An 18,400-nucleotide genomic window follows, 5' to 3' on the forward strand; every position below is an offset into this window, starting at 1 on the left:
TTGCATGATTAGACTGTGAAATTTTCACACTACGTTATGCTATGAAATTGGCGAAGTATGACCTCCTTGGTTTTGTTTGATAATTCGATTCTTGTGCTGTATCTACTGCGGGGTCATGTGTAAATCAGTGGAGACGTATTTAGCTAGTTCTTTAGCTAGCTAAGTCTGAATTAGCAGACTTTAGGACTGTTGTTAGCATAGTATTGGACTACACGCACCTTCACACGAATGTCTAAAGTTACTCAACCATGAATAGTCAGAAAAATGTACAATTTTTATCTCTGGAGTATAAAAAATGTGAGCAAAAAGCTCCCATTCTGTAGGTGCTACCTTGTACACTAACAATGCTAGCATTATTGCCCCTGAGCTAGCTGACATTACATTGGTACACTTTTTACAAAGTGATGATTCTAAAAATAGAGATCAAAATACTCTTTCGGTTTACATGCTGGTGAACATGTACCGAAAGAGTAAAAATTAGCTCAATATCACTGCTTATACTGCGAGGTAACATTGTCCAGCTGAAGTCAGACACAGCCTGAGCTCAAATAAACACTCTTTACATAGTTAAATTAATGTGTTTTTGACTTTCTTTCTTCGTTTAGCATCACATATTAGCCCTGCATGAACAGAGGATGAGTGATGGGGCGATAACTTTGCTTCATTTAATTAGATGTATAGCGTCACCTACGGTTTGTCTCAAAGCGTTTGCGTGTTATAGCTGTCAAGTCTCAAGGTTTACCCCTTTGTTTGCTTTTGCTGCGTTCTTTCGGCCGTAAATCTCATTTTTCACATACTCAAAACATAGATAGTTTCACAAAACCAGCCTGTTTTGCATTTAAAAAAGCCGACCAAAATCAGGCAGCATCTAAAAGGTGCACACATGCAGTTGAAATATCACTAAGTTTGATACATCTTAAATTCAAATATAGGGAACAATGTGCATTCTTTAAAGCAAAGGCATATAACAGGTGTTTAACTGCACAAAATGTTTTAATGTAATGTTCTTTAAGCTTTTGTTTGATAATTCAGCTCTTCGACGTATTAACACAGATCTTGTGAGCTGCCTGTAGATAACCAGAGGCAACCAAACCTCCGTGTGTTGTGACATCACAACCACACTTACTGGCAGTCTGGCACACTGCATTCAGGGTTTAAGCCTAAAGCAAGAAAAAGTGGATATTCTAAACTTCTTGGCCAAAAAAAAACAACCTAGCCCTGAACCTCATACCTTATAGATGATGACCACAATTTAAATTGTATTTAAATATTATGCAGAAAAATGGCCATTAGACATTTTCCCCAAATTGTTTAGCCCTACTGCTGTATCATATATAAATCAATACAGTGTATCATTCAGGACAATACGTTCAAAGATTACTGATCGATTGAGATTAATATTGAGTCCATTGATCAATATCTGTATGAGCTGATTGAGCAAACAAATAAATCAACTACTGGCAGACGTATTTTAAACAATGACCAGATGCATTTACATGGTGTCCCTAAAGGTTCCCTCAAGGTTCTTATAAAATCCAGCATGTTTTCTATTACCCACCCTCCATGTCTATTAGGATTAAGTGACGGGTATTGGTGTTTCAACAAAGAACGTCAGGCAGTCGGTCAATTAGTGACCCCAGTAAGAAACAGTGACACTAGACTTGCCCTCTGGGCTGGGCTGTCTAGCAAAAATCAATTATATTTATAAAAAATCCAGTTATTATATTGTCCAGTGCCAAAATGTACAAGGTTACAAAAAATCTAAACATGATTAAATGATGTTTAAAACCAAACTAAACCCTGTGAGTTGAGGTTTATTAGGAATGAAAGTGAGCACAATGTTTGTGTGCTCTGCATGAGGACAAAACAATATAATCTGCCACTTTTTAGTCTAGTCCTTTTAGTCTAGTCCAGTCTGTTGATGTTAATACATGTCAGCAGTGCACATGAAGAGTTTTGCATATAGTCTCAACTACCCTAGTCACAGGCCGCAGATACCCATCAATGAAAATAAGCTGAGGCCTGGCACAATGGGCCGTTCTTCTGATGACTGTGCCACTGGCTGCTGTTCTGCTGTGCATTTGCTCTTCTTCCGAAACTCCTCTCTTCACATGAAAAGTAACAGTATGTCTGCTCTCTGTGCTGCAGTTCCAGATGTTTGATGCTGGTCAGCCGAAGGCTAGATGTTTTGTTGCACCACAAGACTAACTGGTTTTATACTGTTTTTGTTGCGGTAGCTCAGCGTTCTTCAAATGTAACTCTATTATAGGCCTCTGTTTTGGTGGGTCTTTTGTGCTTCAGGCACTGTTGGCATTTATTTGGATGCTAAGCAGATACTACTTGCCATTCAGGTTATAGTGTGTTGAATGACAGTATTATGATGTGTTTAGTAACATGATGTGTTTACATTACAGGGTTGAAGTAGCACAAATCGTTGTGATTTTGTGTCGAGATATGACAAAGATCTGATTGTTTTTGGGGTTTCACAGCTCTGTAAACACAAAAATCAGATTTGAGCCGCTTTGGTTTGTGGTCCTAGATTGGATACATACTGTTGTCGTAACGGAATCTTATAGCACCGAAATGATAACTTTATAAGAGAGGAAAGCAAATGTTCCTCATTATGTTAATGTAAAGAGATTTTATTCTAGGTAATTGTGAACCATTCCTATTGGTCCATTCATTTTGACAGAAAGTTGTGAGGTTTAATATGAAAACGATGTTCGATATGTGATCATATGACTGTAATGACTGTCAGAGTACTGCCCTAACCTCCAGCCCACCCCAACAGATTCACATTGCTGTTGTCATCATCTAGTGTAGGCAGCATATCAGCAATGGCTGACTGAGTGCGGTGTGGTTCCTTTCAGTGTGTTGACATTTATGAAGATCTGGGTCACTTACAAACACGAATGTGAACCGTCAAGGCAGAAAGCTCAGCTCGGAGCAAAACAGCAGAATTAAACATGAGGCCTGTATGACTGTGCATTGATTGCAGTAGTAATTTACAGATTATTTTGGTGACTAACCTGGCAATCAGAGACAGTGGCTGTGTTTACATGCAAAGATTTTTGCCAATCTGACTGTTTTACCCTCACACTACAAGTAATCAGATCCAAAATTACGTGCATGCGTAGAGAACCACTTAGTGTAGATGTTACCATGACAACCAGCATCACGTGAGTCCAGTCAGAGTGAGACGAGCAGCAGTGAGCAGCGCTTGTGTTTTTAATTACTTTAAAATGATGTCAGACTCAGGAAAACGTGCTTCACATGTCCTTATTAAAGAAGGGCGAGAGGAAGACGTCGTGTTCTGAGACACATAAGCTGGACGTCCGTCCCACCACCGTCTTTTAAAGATCAAAGCATAAACTTCGCCTCCTCTGCAGGCCAGTTTCTGCTTCTACCATGTTGAACATTATGACATGACACACAGGCACAGAACGTACTTCAACTTTCCGATTGGGAATGTAATCGGATGCAGGTGTAGGAATTGTATTCCGAATGGCCTCAATCAGACTAGTCTATTCTGATTGAGGTATATACGTGACGTCTTTTATTCCGTTTGCGCTATAAGTCGGATTATTATTGCAAAACATGCACAGCTTTCGGAAAATTCTAAAAGACTTTATTGTAAAAAGATGGGATTAAATGATGCATTACTCTGCAAAATGTGTAAAGTACCAACTAATCATTGTTAATTTATTGTTGATTGAGTCCTTCTCATCTTCCTGTTCCTCACTCAGGCTGTTCCCCACACCTGGAGAAGGTGGAGCTCATTCTCTACCACCTCTCTCATCTCGGCGAATGCGAGATTCTTTATCCCGGTTTCCTGCCAGGTTAGTATCTGTTCCTTCTCTGCATTTGCTCGGCACTTGGAGCATCTTTAGTTTTGTTGCTGATGAATGTCATTAACATACAAAGACAACTGAAACCTGATTTGTTTACGTGAATTTCTTGAAGAAAACATTTTCAGGCAGCCAATATACACCATATTCAGCCGTGGTCGGTATAGTGTTGTGCATAACACCTCTGCCTTCTGTGCTAAAGTTAGGGGTTCAATCTCCCATCTGGGCAAGCACCCTACACTATACCAATAAGAGTCTCTGGGCAAGACTCCTAACACTACCTTCGCTACCTGTGTAAAATGATCTAATTGTAAGTTGCTCTGGATAAGAGTGTCTGCCAAATGCAAATGTCAAAGCTATTGAAGTCCATAAATGAATACACGTCCTTACCTTGAAGTCTTTTTGAGGAAATTTAGACAAAACTACCCAGTTGAAGCTGTATATCCTGGAATGGTCAGGTGGTGAGTTTGGATGGGGAAATGAATACCTCCTGTAGTAAAAACAGACAACTGGAAGGACAGTCAGAGTTGCCAGAAAAAAAAAAAGTTAAAAAACCATAACGTGACAAATATGTCTGTTTAGAGTGAGTAATGCTAAATTTCTACAAACAGCAAGGAGTCCTGCTGACTTGAAAAGCACTCCTGTAATGTCATGCCAATAAACATACTGGCCTTCACACGTTTATTTTAATAATTTGCTGTGCTTCCTGACAGCAGCAAATGAAAGAAAACTGCGGGGACTTTTATTAGTCCACTCTTAAATGAGCTCTTTTAATGTTGTGAAGTAGGAATCTGCAGGATCCAGGTCAATAAATGTAATGTGAAGACAGTTGGCTGTGTAAACATTCTTAGCAGTGTGTATGCGGTGAGTGCTGAGGGTATCTATTATTGATAGTCATTGAAATGCTCAGTGCTGGAGAATGTTTTGCAGTTATGTCATATGAAGAGTTTCAGGTGTGTCTCCATTCAGAAGAGATGTTAAAGAAGAGCTCTGCTGTCCTCTGTGAGACATGAGAGAAAGATAATTCAGTTAGTATAACATTGGTGAGAAAAGCTGTGTGGTCGCTGAGCCAAGTGATTCAATATGCAATGAGAACAAGAGTGGGCCAAGAACTTACCCCTGAGGAACACCAGTTGTAAGGTGTTGAACGTGACTCTTTCCTGGCTACTTGGTAAAATTCAACCTTGAAAACTTGATGAGAATCAAGAGCGGGCACAGTTCCTGATGCCCAAGTCAGAGATGTGGTGTTGTGATAGATGCTATCAGATGCGGCAGACAAGTAAAGCAGGTTGAGAACTGAGGACAGGGAGTACTCACAAGCTATGAGGACAGTTCTAGGCGGTTTCACTGGAATGCCTGGCCTTGGTCGGTGTCCAAAAGATTGTCCTCTTAGAAATACTGTAGTGTTTTTAATTGTGTGTGTGAAGAAAGGTTAGAATGGAGCACAGGCTAGTATCTATCATCTTTACTAAGAAACATGACTATCAACAAGGAACAAGCTTTGAATCAACCTTGAATTATTATGGCAAAAATCAACTCAACAGAGAGTCTGTATGATAGCAATGGTGGTTCTGACTTCAATTTAACATCAAATGCCTCTGAATGTGTCAGTTCCACTTCTGGAGGCCACATTGTCTATCACAGCACAATGATTAAGCAAATATGTGATTCTAGTAATGTGTTTTAGGGATATGTAATATGCTAATTATTACAGTATGACTTACAATTTGTTGCTTTTCACTGTAAAAACTTACCATTTACAATTTTAGTAGATTCTCATATTCATATTCTATCTCATATATTAGCCATTTTTGGGCAACACTTTATTTGGATAGTCCACTTTAGATGCTTTGTAGATACTTAATTTTCAAGTTACATTCAAATTACATGTTGTTGATTTCTCTAAGTTAACACAACCTGTACAGAGAACACACTTTTATGCTATTGCGTAAAGTTGCACACATATATATATATATATATATATATGTATATATATATGTGTGTGTGTATATAATATATATATATATATATATATATTATATATATATAATATATATATATATATATATATATAATGTATGTATATTTTCCTAGTACGTTAAACTCAGCAAATAACTATAAGGTGTGCAATAAAATTTGACCTCTTAGTGTACATCATGAAAGTAATTGCTCCTTTGTTAGCAACTTGTAATGTACATGAAAACAAGCAAATAAAAGCTGTACGATTTTGCCTTGTGTGCTTTACACAAAGCAGGTTTGCAGATACCACAAGGAATGTAGTGTTAAAACATAAACAGTGCAAGCAGTGACAAGGACTTGAAGCTTTCAGTGGGATGGAGATGCAATATTTCCCAGGGGTGTGTCTGTTAAACCAGAAATAGACGCCCGGAAGTTAGTAGAGGAGTCATTACTGAGCACATGAGGCAGTGGAAAAGCATTAGCACAAATGAAAGGCGTCTAATCGGTCTTCAGATCATGAAGATCTCCAATTCATGAAGGCAGATGAATCAGTTTGGATGGTCATTCACCGTTAGGAATTTCTTCTTTAAAATGAGAACTAAACTGTTGTATTTCACTTGTGCTGTGTTGTCCAGTGGATGAGTTGATTTTTTTTTTTTTAGAACTGTGTGTCCAAAGGTCTGTAGACACCAGCGTTTCTTCTGAAATGAAGGGTATTAATAGTGAGTTTGTCCTCCTTTGCTGCAGTAACAGCCTCTGCTCTTCTGGGAAGGCTCTACACCAGATGCTGTGAGGATTTGATTGAGCATTAGTGAGGTCAGGTACTCGTGTTGGATGGTCAGTTCTGGATCATCCCAAAGGTATTGGATGGAGCTCCATCACACTAGAGAAGTCAGTTCTGCTCCACAGCCCAGTGCTGGGGGGCTTTACACTCCTTTAGTTCACGCTTGGCATTGAGCATGCCTGTGTCAGCAATGGGTGCACCAATGAAGTAGCTGGGTTCATTAATCAGAAGAGCTGCCTGGATAGTTCTGAGCATCTAGTGAACTTTATACACTACTGTTGCTTGAAAGAAGCTGTTCTCCACTGAAAACTGTTCTTTTTCAGCACGCATCATAGACACTCCACCCCTCATGCCTTCAACTACATCACACCCGCCCCGCCCGCCGAAGGCTCTCTATCGCAGAAACAGCGCTCCACCTCTACTCCTAATGTCCACATGGTCAGCACCACCCTGCCCGCGGACGGGGGTGCAGTTGAGGTAATGAATCAGCTCTACACTGTAATAATACAGTCTGGTTGCTGTACATCTTGCTCTGCCTTCCATCTAGCAGTGTTAAAGGAGAATTCCCCTGTTTTTTGTATTTTTTTTGTTTTTTGCTTTCAGCATAATTTAGATGTAAACAGACTCATTCAGAGTTGTTTGATGTGAAATGGTTTATTGTAGACAAACTTCACCAACTTATTGCTTTACAGTGGTGGTGATAGGAGCCAGGGGTAATGATGTCTACAGCACAAATATAGCCATGTTATTTACTATCTAAAACCACTAGTGAACCTACATGTTTCTTCTCAGTTTTTGTATTTAGTGTTTATGATAGTGGAAAAAAATAAAATCAAAGCCCTGCATTTACCTCTCTGTTATGAATGTCTTTTAACAAGTCGTAGACCAATATCTTATCTCAAAATATCATAAAACAATGTCTCAGGCAGCGTATCAGTTCCCATTTAACTTTCTGTGAGGGAGCTTTTAAAGGTGGACATCTGGTTCCCATCACCACCACTGTGAACGTTTCCAACTCAGCAAGTTCCCAAGAACGGAACATTTTACACTAAACCACTCTTTATGACTTTGATTCCATCTAAACTCTTTAATAATTTTGAGAATTTGGTGGAATTCCACTTTACACAGCTGAAGCTGGTAAACTTCCTGCTTAGCCTATCAATCAGATGCTTATCCTCAAAAAAACTTGATTTTCAGCACAAAATATATGTGCAGTCTATCCTAGAATCATTTCAAATTAATAAGGTGCCCTACATTTGGGCGTTTAAACAAACAAATTACTCAAATTTTGGTTCAATGCATTTTTGCCACTGTCCTGTATTGCTTGATCAGCTAGCTATGAAAGAATAGTTTTGTCTGAGGAGCATGGATAGGTCAGTTGGATCTAATGCACTTCCACTGTATATTAACATCCTTGCTTAGCAACCTAACAAACTAAATCCCCCACCCTGTTCTCTTTACCCTACAGGATGCCTTTAAAAGGCAGGAATCAGGTAAGAAGATGTTTTTCAGTAAAAACCTTAATATTAAAACCCTGATGTGCTTGTGACATCTGTCTCTCTTTGGTCCCTCTAATGAACAGGGAGCCCCCCTAATCTCAGTCCAACAGGCTGGTCTCAGTCCAAAACCCCAGCACCTGTTCACAGGGAGAAGGCACCTTCATCTAATACTCAGGAAAAAAACAGAATAGTGAGTGTCCGTGTTCTTTTTACCTGCATATCAAGCTCAGGGATTGTTCCTGTTTTCTGTAAGATTGTATTAGTCCATTTTAATAGCTGTAAATTAGTATAATTTATGCCAAAAATGCTAACACAGCTAGAAGAGAATTAAAAAAAAAATCATACAGATTAAAGCATTTAATTTGTAACTTGAGTCTGTGTACTTCAAAATATCTAGTACATGACGTCTGTGTGTTTTGGTCATTTTAATTTTTTTTTCCTGGTGTCCCTCAGCGGCCCAGAGAGAAGAGAGATTCCAGCTATTACTGGGAGATAGACGCCAGTGAGGTGGTCCTCCATTCCCGAATTGGTTCAGGGTCTTTTGGGACAGTCTACAAAGGGAAGTGGCATGGTAAGTACAATCAGTCTTTAAAGTGGAATTCGACCAATTTTTCCAAGAAATTAAACAGAATACCACATCAGAATTGTTCACGGTGACAGGAGCCAGACATCTGAGTCGTTTAATGCCTCTAGAAGAGGGGTTACAACTCTGCTCCTGGAGGGCTGGTGTTCAGCGTGGTTTGGTAGTTCTTCTAGTCAAACACATCCAATGAACCTGACAATTAACAGATGACTTACCAAACTGTACTAGATACTGGCCCTCTAAGGTTTTCTAAAACTCAATAGACACGTGTAGGTTCACTGGTGGTTTTGGATAGTAAATAAAATGGCTATATTTGACTGCCCTGGTTTCTGCCACCACTACTGTAAAGTAATAGCTCTCTGCCATGAACCATTTCACATCAAACCTCTCTGAATGACTTGGATTGCATCTCTCCGATTTGAATTATTCAGAAATGAAAAAAAAAAAAAGTGAAATTATCCTATAAGATGGTGCTTGCTGAACATGAAATGAGGGTGAAGATCTAGTTTTAAAAAAAATCACCATCATGTTATGATCAAATACATATGAAATTATATAAACTACATTATATAAATTGTATAAATATGCTGGCTTGTTTCTATTATAATAGGTGAGAATCGGACCCAATGCACTTAAAGTCTTGCCTTTATCTCTATTAAGCTGATATGTTTATGACCACAGCGAATAAAAACCTTCATTAACACATGCACATATTTCAGGTGACGTGGCTGTGAAGATTTTGAAGGTCACAGATCCCACGCCAGAGCAGTTTCAGGCCTTTCGTAATGAGGTGGCAGTGCTGAGGTGAGAAAGATGAAGGAAGCATGAATGACATGTTTTGAGTTGTTCTACAGCAGTATTCTAGGACATGATCTCTTCAGCCTTAAATAAATCACCTCAAACTCATCCATATTTTACATTGTTAAGCAGAGGTTCTAGTAGAAATGTCAACGTTGCTAATAATCATTGGATGCCAGTGTAGATGTTGTGAACTAATAGGTTAGTTAAAATACTCCTTTACACTGCAGGAAAACCAGGCATGTCAACATTGTGTTATTCATGGGCTACATGACCAAAGACAACCTGGCTATCGTGACGCAGTGGTGTGAGGGAAGCAGCCTCTACAAACACCTGCACGTACAAGAGACCAATCTGCAGATGTTCCAGCTGATCGACATTGCCAGGCAGACTGCTCAAGGCATGGAGTGAGTTTGGGAGGGTCTTCAGAGGTCAGAGTACTGAGTCACAGCTTTCATTGGAAATATCAGCACTTTTTTTTTTATTATTTTTAAACCATTAGAAAAAGGCAAGTTGCCTTTATGTTGTTCCGACATTTTATGATCCATTCGACCAACGGAAGTTTTAAAGGACCTGTAGTCCAACATATCGTCACTGATCAAAGAAAAACATCTTAATTTTGTTGATTTATTATTCTACATCATTTGAACGCAACCTTTGTGATGAATGGGCCAATAGAAATGCTCCTAAACTCTTGGAATAAAGCCTTTTTACATTAACCTACATAAAAATTGTAGGAAGTCCTGTAGAGTTAACATTTTGGAGATGCTTGTCATTCTTTGGACAGTGATAATATCGTCTTTGACGTCCACTTATAACATTATTTTCTTTTTTTTGTACAAAAAATTCTAACTTATTTTTTGCACTTCCATTTTCTCACCTCTCTTTGTGCTTTAGAATTAAACGAGCTGTTTTTCTTACGTGACTTTAAGACTGACTTATGTAAATGAGCTTGGTTCTGATTGGCTGCCCTGTATTGTGCCCCAGTCAAAAAGAGCTGAAACACACCTATAACTTCAGCATGAATGGGTGGCTAAAATGCTGGAGGCTGAATAGGTGGATATGAGTAAATGTGTTTGTTTTTGTGACATTAATAACAATGAACTCAAAACAGGCTGTTTTGGTAGCTTATTTTCCATACATAGGCTGTATAGTGTGTTGAGTGAATGGTACAATTTGAAACTTCGACAGTGTTTACAAATCACTTCAAACTCCCTTTTGAATCCCTTCCTTCCTTTTGAAGTGAAGGAAATTTGTTTTTCCATGATATGGGACCCTTTAAAAAGCAAGCCTTTTGGTTAAGTTAACAAATGTTGAAGATTTAGAATAAGTTTGAGATTGTGGGGAGTTTTCTTATGATAGACACAATAAACAGTTCTTCATTCATTCAAAACTACTTGCTTTGCAAAAATTGCTTGTCCCATAATTGTTAGCCCTCTAAGACACCGGGCTGGGCAGCACAGACATGAATATTCATCCGAACGTGTTAGCATGTTATTCTGTAAAGCTCTGAGAGTTGTGCTGAAGTTATGCCCCACGATTAATGAGCCGGAGAGTCATTTTTGAGTACGGCTCACTTATTTTATCAGTCTGCAGCATTTGTGTTTGCCATATCAGGTTAAATTTGTACTTTTTCCATCCCATCAACAGATAAACTCACCTATTTTTAGACATGGGACAAGAGTTCACAGTGTCTCCAAATAGGGGTGTTTTATATGTAAACATAGAGGGTTTTGGTCAGTGCTTGGGGTTCAAAATGAATGGGATGCAAGTGGGAATATGGCACACTACAAAAAGCCATGAGGCACACAGTGCTGAATAGTGCAACTGTGTCTCAAGATGCCAATGTTTCTATCTTTCTAGCTATTTGCACGCAAAGAATATCATCCACCGGGACATGAAGTCAAACAGTATCCTTGAAAATATCATTATTACAGTGTCTAGCTGCTTATTAAATGTATCTTAAAGGAATAGCAGTAAAATAATAATTTATACAGTTTTCCTCCTCACTCCAAATGTAGTCAGCCAGCCAAGACTTGTGTTGTACCCAAAGTTTACTTTTTTACTGTAAAAATTTTGTAACCTGGCAAGTGAGATCAGCTTAAACCTAGTCAGTATATCTAATATTTCTCATTATGAGATTAATTAGATTGTGGTAAGAGAGTTAAAAGATAATTCAACCTATTTCTAGACATTCTGTTCATGTTTCAAGAAACAGTTACTTTTAAACAAGCGAGTTTATCTTCCAATAAGACAGTTTTGCTGGATAAAATGATTTCAAATTTAAAAAGTAAAAACAATGTCTAGAAATATGTAAATTCATCTTACAATTTCCTTACAACAATCTCACTTTACGAAATATTGAGTAAAATTTTAAGATGATTTTAATAGCCAAGAGTTTTGTAAAATGTGTTTATGTATTCATTTTAATGAATCAGTTAATGTATTTATTAATTTTTTCAGTGTTGCATTTTGCACTGGAGCTTTGAGGCTAATAACTAACAAAAAACAGAAGTTGACACCTTTCAGTTAGCATAGTGCTAACTTAACCTTAAATCATCACATACTTGCCTCAAACCTTGTCGAGTTGTTCAGTAATCTCAAAAAAAAAAAACTTGTTTATGTAGTTTCTGAAATTACTATGACAGAAATGGACAAAAACATCGATAAAATTCAGGCTACAAGATGGTTGCTACTGTTTTTAGCTAAGCAACATGCAGTATGTTATACAGTGTCAAAAACCACACAAGCAAGTCTGTCAGCGCTAACTATTTACAGCTCCAGTGTATGACGATTTAGGCATGCAGTTAGCACAATGCTAATTGAAGCTTATTAGCTTCAGTTAACTGTTAGCTGCATTAGCCTCATAGCAAACGTAAGCATGAAGCAAAGAAGCAAACTGGAAATGAATATGTTTTGGCTGATTGACTACGTTTGGTGTGAGGGAGGAAACTGTGTACATGTAAAAATTGTGTTATCTACATTAGCTTTTTAGCTCTGGAGCAGAACAAAAAAAGCAAACTTCAGTCAGCAAATGTGTCGTGGCTGCTTACGTACATTCGGGTGGAAAAGTGTGAGAATTATTTATTTATTTATTTTTGCCAAGCTGTTTCTTAAGTGAGGTCTCCCATGACGTCCAGCCAAGCCACAGTGCTTCTGTAGTGCAGTATGTTTGTTCTGAGGTAGTCAGGGTGCTCTGCCAGTTCTGTTCCTCCTTAAGAAGCGTCTTCAGACATCTTCCTACATGAAGGCTTAACAGTGAAGATCGGAGACTTCGGTTTGGCTACGGTGAAGATGAGGTGGACTGGCTCCCATCAAGTGGAGCAGCCTTCAGGATCCATCCTGTGGATGGTAGGCCGAAAAACATCCCGTTCCATCAGCTGGTGGAGCCACAAATATCTGATTACAACCTAGTCTGATCAGATAGGTGTTAATATTTTAAGTGGGATAAATGTTTAGTTCCTGCTTTAAATGCAGAAATACACCACCATTCACTACACTACAAGGTTGAAATCACTGTTTTTAATAATTTAAAGCCAGTATTGTTGCAGATACAGGTATAAAATGATCGAAGAATGTGATGCTTTGACTTAGCATAATGCTTGATGGTGCTTAGCTTGCTTGTAGTAAATCATTATTATGTGTTCAGATCATCTGAAAAGTGCATGTATTGAAGACTTACTGTTCAACAATGAACAGCGCACAATGGCACAGTGTTTGGATTTGATAAATAGTGGTGTTTACCCATCCTGATATATATATATGCATATTAGAAAGTGAAAGCAAAGCATGTCTTACAGCACTAATGTCTGTGTAATGCAAGTTAAAGACACTTTGTCTGCTCCAGGCTCCTGAGGTGATCCGCATGCAGGACAACAACCCCTACAGCTTCCAATCAGATGTGTATTCCTACGGTATCGTCCTGTACGAGCTGTTGACTGGGGAGCTGCCGTATTCTATGATCGCAGACAGAGACCAGGTAATTACGTCAGTGACCTCTAACACATTTCATCATTAGGGGTGCACAGATATGGGGGTTGAGCTCTGATCCAGATATGCGATGTTTTTCATGTATATATCTGCTGATGCTGAGACACAAATATTTATAAAATGTTGAATGTTGTAGATATTTTAGCAGAGTAACCTAACGTTACCTAAACATTCTGCTCTTAATATAATATAAAAATGATGACTGTTGTGCTGATGGGAGTGGTGCTAAACTTTACAGGAGAAGGAAAAACATTCTCACCTTCCAATTTGTTAATGAAATGAGATTTTAATCAGTTGTATTTTACATTCATCATGAAATCTTTATGCAATGTAAATGGCAGCAGGCATTTTTAAATGATATATAATGTGTTATTAAAAAATTATATGAAAATGGAGATACAAGATTTTGGGTCGTGATATATTTTTGCAACGATATATAACAGCCATATGCAAAAGTTTGAACCAGCCCGGTCAGATTACATGTTTTGTGGGACAAAAAACATCTTCTACAGATGCCTCTAAAAACTGGATTTTAACCTGAAATTTTATTTGACTAAAATTGTCAAATATTTATATATGTATTATTCATAAAGATATTTTATTTTTGATCATTATATTTGAAATTTGATTGCCATTCTGAATGTTATTATTTTTTATATGTTTTATTATAACTAAATTCGCCTTATACAGATTTCTCAGTATGGAATGATAAATAGTTCGTTACTCGGACAAATTTAAAACTAATATATATATAAATATATATATATATATATATATATATATATATATATATATATATATATATATATATATATATATATATATAGTTTTGTTAGAATTGTTTTATACACCATACTGCCACAAACTTAGTTTTATATAACTGAAAACATTGATTCTGATCTTTTGAACGATACTGTATGTTGTGTCTTTTGGCTAATATTGACTCTTAGTAGTACTTTGGGAGGTTAGTTAGCAGCGGCTCCGTATGCTGGTGAGATGTAACTCACACAGAGCCAGTGCTGGCTGGGCCGTCACTGTGGAGCCCAGTGCTAAATTTAGACACCTTAACCCAAAGACTCACACTGAGACCACACTGCTGGGTACTGCGGCCTCCAGCTCTGTTTGGTTGTTTGCGGCCGAGTGGACTCCCTCGCACATTCCTTAGGAAAAACCACAAGCTCATGGCCCTAGCCTTGCACTTATTGTTCTCATGAAGCCCAGGGGAGGGTGCAATATTTTTGGCAAAGGGTACTGTTTTTTTTTTTCCCCCCACTTCATGTTTCCTGGCAAAGATCACACATGGTGCTAGTATAAACTTTAACTTGATTTGTCTGATGCAACAGTCCTTTATGTCCCTCGCTGTTAGATCATCTTCATGGTAGGAAGAGGATACTTGTCTCCAGACCTCAGCAAGCTGTACAAAAACTGCCCCAAAGCCATGAAGAGGCTGGTAGCTGACTGCATCAAGAAGTCCAAAGACGACAGGCCGCTGTTCCCTCAAGTAATTATCCTTATCTTTTCTGGTTTAGCCGCAAAAAAATGGAATAAGCTTGTTTGGTTTGCTTTAACTCCTTTTTCAAAGGGCCTTGCCTAAAACTAGCATTTAATCTGTTATTTTTTACGTTAGTATTTTATAATAGTGTCCCTCAACCTCATCGATTTGACAGAATTCCTGATTTTGTATTATTTTCTTGTTTTCATTCGTCAGTGTTATCACGATACAGTAACCTGCATGCTTTAAACAAATATACTACACAACTATTGGGAATTCCTACAGTGCTCAACAAATCCTGACTGCTAGCCAGGCTAATAAATGCATCCGTTAGCACGGCCGTAAAACTCTAGTCTTTTAAAATTGTCTTTCACCTTCAAGTTACCTCATCAGAATAGTATTTTGCAAGTCTTTACACCAATAAATCTCACTTGAGCAACTACCTCAGCCGCACAGTAGGAGGCCTATAGGCACGTTTGCAACCGATGTAGCGTCTCTTTTTAAAAGGCGTCATGAAAAACCCAATTAAAGGGAAATTCCACCAGTTTTTCCACATTTCTGCATAATTCAATGATTGATTCAGAGTTGTTTATTGAGTGATGGTTAATTTGGAGACAAACTTACTGACTCAGATTTCTTTACAGTGGTAGTGATGGGAACCAGGTCACTGCGTCTACAACACAGATACAGCTATTTTATTTAGTATCCAAAACCACCAGTGAACCTAGTTCTGACATTTTATGTTATGTTAATGATGATAAAATATTTTTAAAAGGTTCTACTGGGGACTATTTGGCCTTATAATGCCTTGCATGTATCTCTCTACCATGAATTGCTTTTAAAAAAGTTTTAGGCCAGAACCTTTTCTCTGAACTGTTGTAAAGCAATGTCTTTGACACCAGGCAGTGAATTCATAACCATTTCATGTAATAACTTTCTGTGAGGGAGATTTTGGGGCATTACATGTTTAGAATGTCTGGTTTCTATCATTATGGTGGAATTGTCCTTTAAGTTGGCTTGACAAACAACGCTTTTTGTGTACCATTTTCACAGGTCGCAGTTTTTGAGCTAAAATGTGTACATATAAAACAATGACAGTTACAGACTGTAGTCCGTCTGTTTCTCTGCATACTTTGTTACCCTGTTCTTCAATGGTCAGGACCCCCACAAGACCACCACAGAGCAGGTATTATTTGTGTGGTGGGTCATTCTCAGCACTGCAGTGCCACTGACGTGGTGATGGTGTGTTATTGTGTGTTGCGCTGGTGCGAGTGGATCAGACACAGCAGTGCTGCTGGAGTTTTTAAACACTGTGTCCACTCACTGTCCACTCTATTAGGCACTCCTACCTTGTTGGTTCACCTTGTAGATGTAAAGTCAGAGACGATAGCTCATCTGCTGCTGCACAGTTTGTGTTGGTCATCCTCTATTTCTTTATCAGTGGCCACAGGATGCTGCCTGCAGGATGCTGTTGGCTCGATGTTTTTGGTTCTCAGTCCAGCAGTGTCACTGAGGTGTTTAAAACTCCATCGGCACTGCTGTGTCTGATCCACTCAGACCAGCACAACATGCACTAATACACCACCACGCAACATCTTACCAGTGACCTGGGATCTTCGTTCAGCCAACTTAAAAGAACTTCCCCCTTGTGGTTTTTCTTGCTTTTTTTAATATGTAAACTTTGTAAAAGTTTCAGTAAGTACTTTTCAGAATCGAGCCCTTTTATATAAGAGTAACAAAAATGGCCTGTTTATTCTGAGACATAAAGAGAGGTTGTGAAATTGTCATGTACGACTGACTGGCATATAAAACCACTACATTGCAAGCACTGTTAGCAGATTTGCATTATGCTAATAAGCCTCAGCCGCACTTGTCTTGAAATAGCGTTGCTGACTGATGCATATTCTTCCTGCCCTTCAGATTCTGGCCTCTGTAGAACTGCTGCAGCACTCGCTGCCCAAAATCAACCGCAGCGCCTCTGAGCCATCTCTCCACCGAGCTTCTCACACAGAGGACATCAACGTGTGCACCCTGACCTCCACCAAGCTGAATGTCTTCTAGAATGGACAGTTTTGTTGTTTCCCAAACAAAAGTGCCCCAACTATGACGCTGCCTGGAAACTCCTGTTACAGCCAATCATATGTAGTGCATTTTATTTCTTCTCTAAAACCAAGCATGAGCAGTTTGGCTCCATAAATGATGAAACAAATGCCTTCAGTCTTGGTGAAGGTGGCTGAAGTGAGGTAGTTTGTGCCTTGACGCTCATTATAAAAGGCCTTTAAAGGGGAATTCCACAGATGTGTCAAAATTTCTGCATAATTTGGTGTGAAATGATCTGTTCAACAGAAACTGACAGTCAGAATTATTCACAGTGATGGTGATAGGAACCAGACATCTAATGCTTTTAATGCTGCTAAAAGCTCCTTCATAGAAAGTTGTCATGCCTAAGACATTCTTCTCAGGATACTGTAAAACATTTTGGCCAATATTGTAAATCTATTTTCTATGTAAATCTATGTAGAGGTACATGAAGGGGGTTAAAGGCAAAATAGTCCTCCAAAGAAAGCTTACATGTTCTTATTTACCACCACTTTACCATCAACTCACATATTAAAACTTGTGTAGGTTCACTGGTGGTTTTGGATAAGAAAATAAAATGGCTATTTGCATTGTAGATGTGTTGACCCCTGGTTCCTGTCACCACCACTGTAAAGAAATCAAAGTCAGTTAGTTTTTCTACAATGAACCATTTCACATCAAACCACTCTGAATGACATCTCATCCATTGAATTTAGAAAAATTGGTGGAATTCCACTTTGAAAGTCTTGTCTTGCCTTGGCTTTGTACACGTCACAAACATAAGAGAACTTTCAGGTTTATTTTTCTTTCACGGTGCCCAAAGATCGGTTCAATGGAGGCAACTTCAGCACTTCTGATTTGATTGAGACAGCGTTTCACGAAGCAGAGCTCATAAGCACAGCAGCTTTGTAGTTTTGGCTGTATCAGTGATGATCTTCACAAAGGCCCTAATCTGCTTTTATGTTTTGTGATGATTCAGCCAGAACTCCTCTCAGTGACCTGGGAGTTTAAAACATGTAAAAAGCTGTACATTTTTTAAGTGCAAATTCAGACTGTGGTCATTTGCTTTTGAAGGTCAAATTGATTGTTGTTACCAAGGAAACGTGGATGTACAGTTCAGATGGACCCTCAGCAAACGCTGCATCAAATTGAGATGCCTTTGTGGCATTAGAGTGTATTTGTCGCCGTGATGGTTTGTTTTTATGAGGCTGTACTTATTCCAAGAATCAGTGACTAGAACATATGAATGACTCGTTAAAGTTATTAGGGATTTTAATCTATTTTTGACCTGTTATTGCGTTAGCAAGCACTAACTTGTACACTTAAAGACTGTTTATGCTTTGTATTTTAATAAAAGTAAGTTAAATA

At 38.4% G+C, this 18,400-nt stretch overlaps 1 protein-coding gene across 4 annotated transcripts in view; it reads left to right on the forward strand.

Annotated features, from left to right (window-relative positions):
• raf1b (Raf-1 proto-oncogene, serine/threonine kinase b) overlaps nucleotides 1-18,400 on the forward strand; it is a 34,275-nt gene extending 15,875 nt beyond the window's left edge. For all 4 annotated transcript variants that reach the window (XM_036559333.1, XM_036559335.1, XM_036559332.1 and 1 more), the window contains 12 exons: nucleotides 3,747-3,839; nucleotides 6,915-7,068; nucleotides 8,060-8,084; nucleotides 8,174-8,280; nucleotides 8,544-8,661; nucleotides 9,393-9,477; nucleotides 9,702-9,878; nucleotides 11,335-11,381; nucleotides 12,704-12,822; nucleotides 13,319-13,450; nucleotides 14,828-14,962; nucleotides 16,874-18,400. In XM_036559333.1, coding sequence (XP_036415226.1) covers nucleotides 3,747-3,839; nucleotides 6,915-7,068; nucleotides 8,060-8,084; nucleotides 8,174-8,280; nucleotides 8,544-8,661; nucleotides 9,393-9,477; nucleotides 9,702-9,878; nucleotides 11,335-11,381; nucleotides 12,704-12,822; nucleotides 13,319-13,450; nucleotides 14,828-14,962; nucleotides 16,874-17,014 — 1,333 coding nt within the window. In that variant the 3' untranslated portion in view covers nucleotides 17,015-18,400. The remainder of the gene's footprint in view (nucleotides 1-3,746; nucleotides 3,840-6,914; nucleotides 7,069-8,059; nucleotides 8,085-8,173; nucleotides 8,281-8,543; nucleotides 8,662-9,392; nucleotides 9,478-9,701; nucleotides 9,879-11,334; nucleotides 11,382-12,703; nucleotides 12,823-13,318; nucleotides 13,451-14,827; nucleotides 14,963-16,873) is intronic.

The sequence above is a fragment of the Colossoma macropomum genome, unplaced genomic scaffold, assembly GCF_904425465.1.
Source record: "Colossoma macropomum unplaced genomic scaffold, Colossoma_macropomum, whole genome shotgun sequence".
Taxonomy (NCBI): domain Eukaryota; kingdom Metazoa; phylum Chordata; class Actinopteri; order Characiformes; family Serrasalmidae; genus Colossoma; species Colossoma macropomum.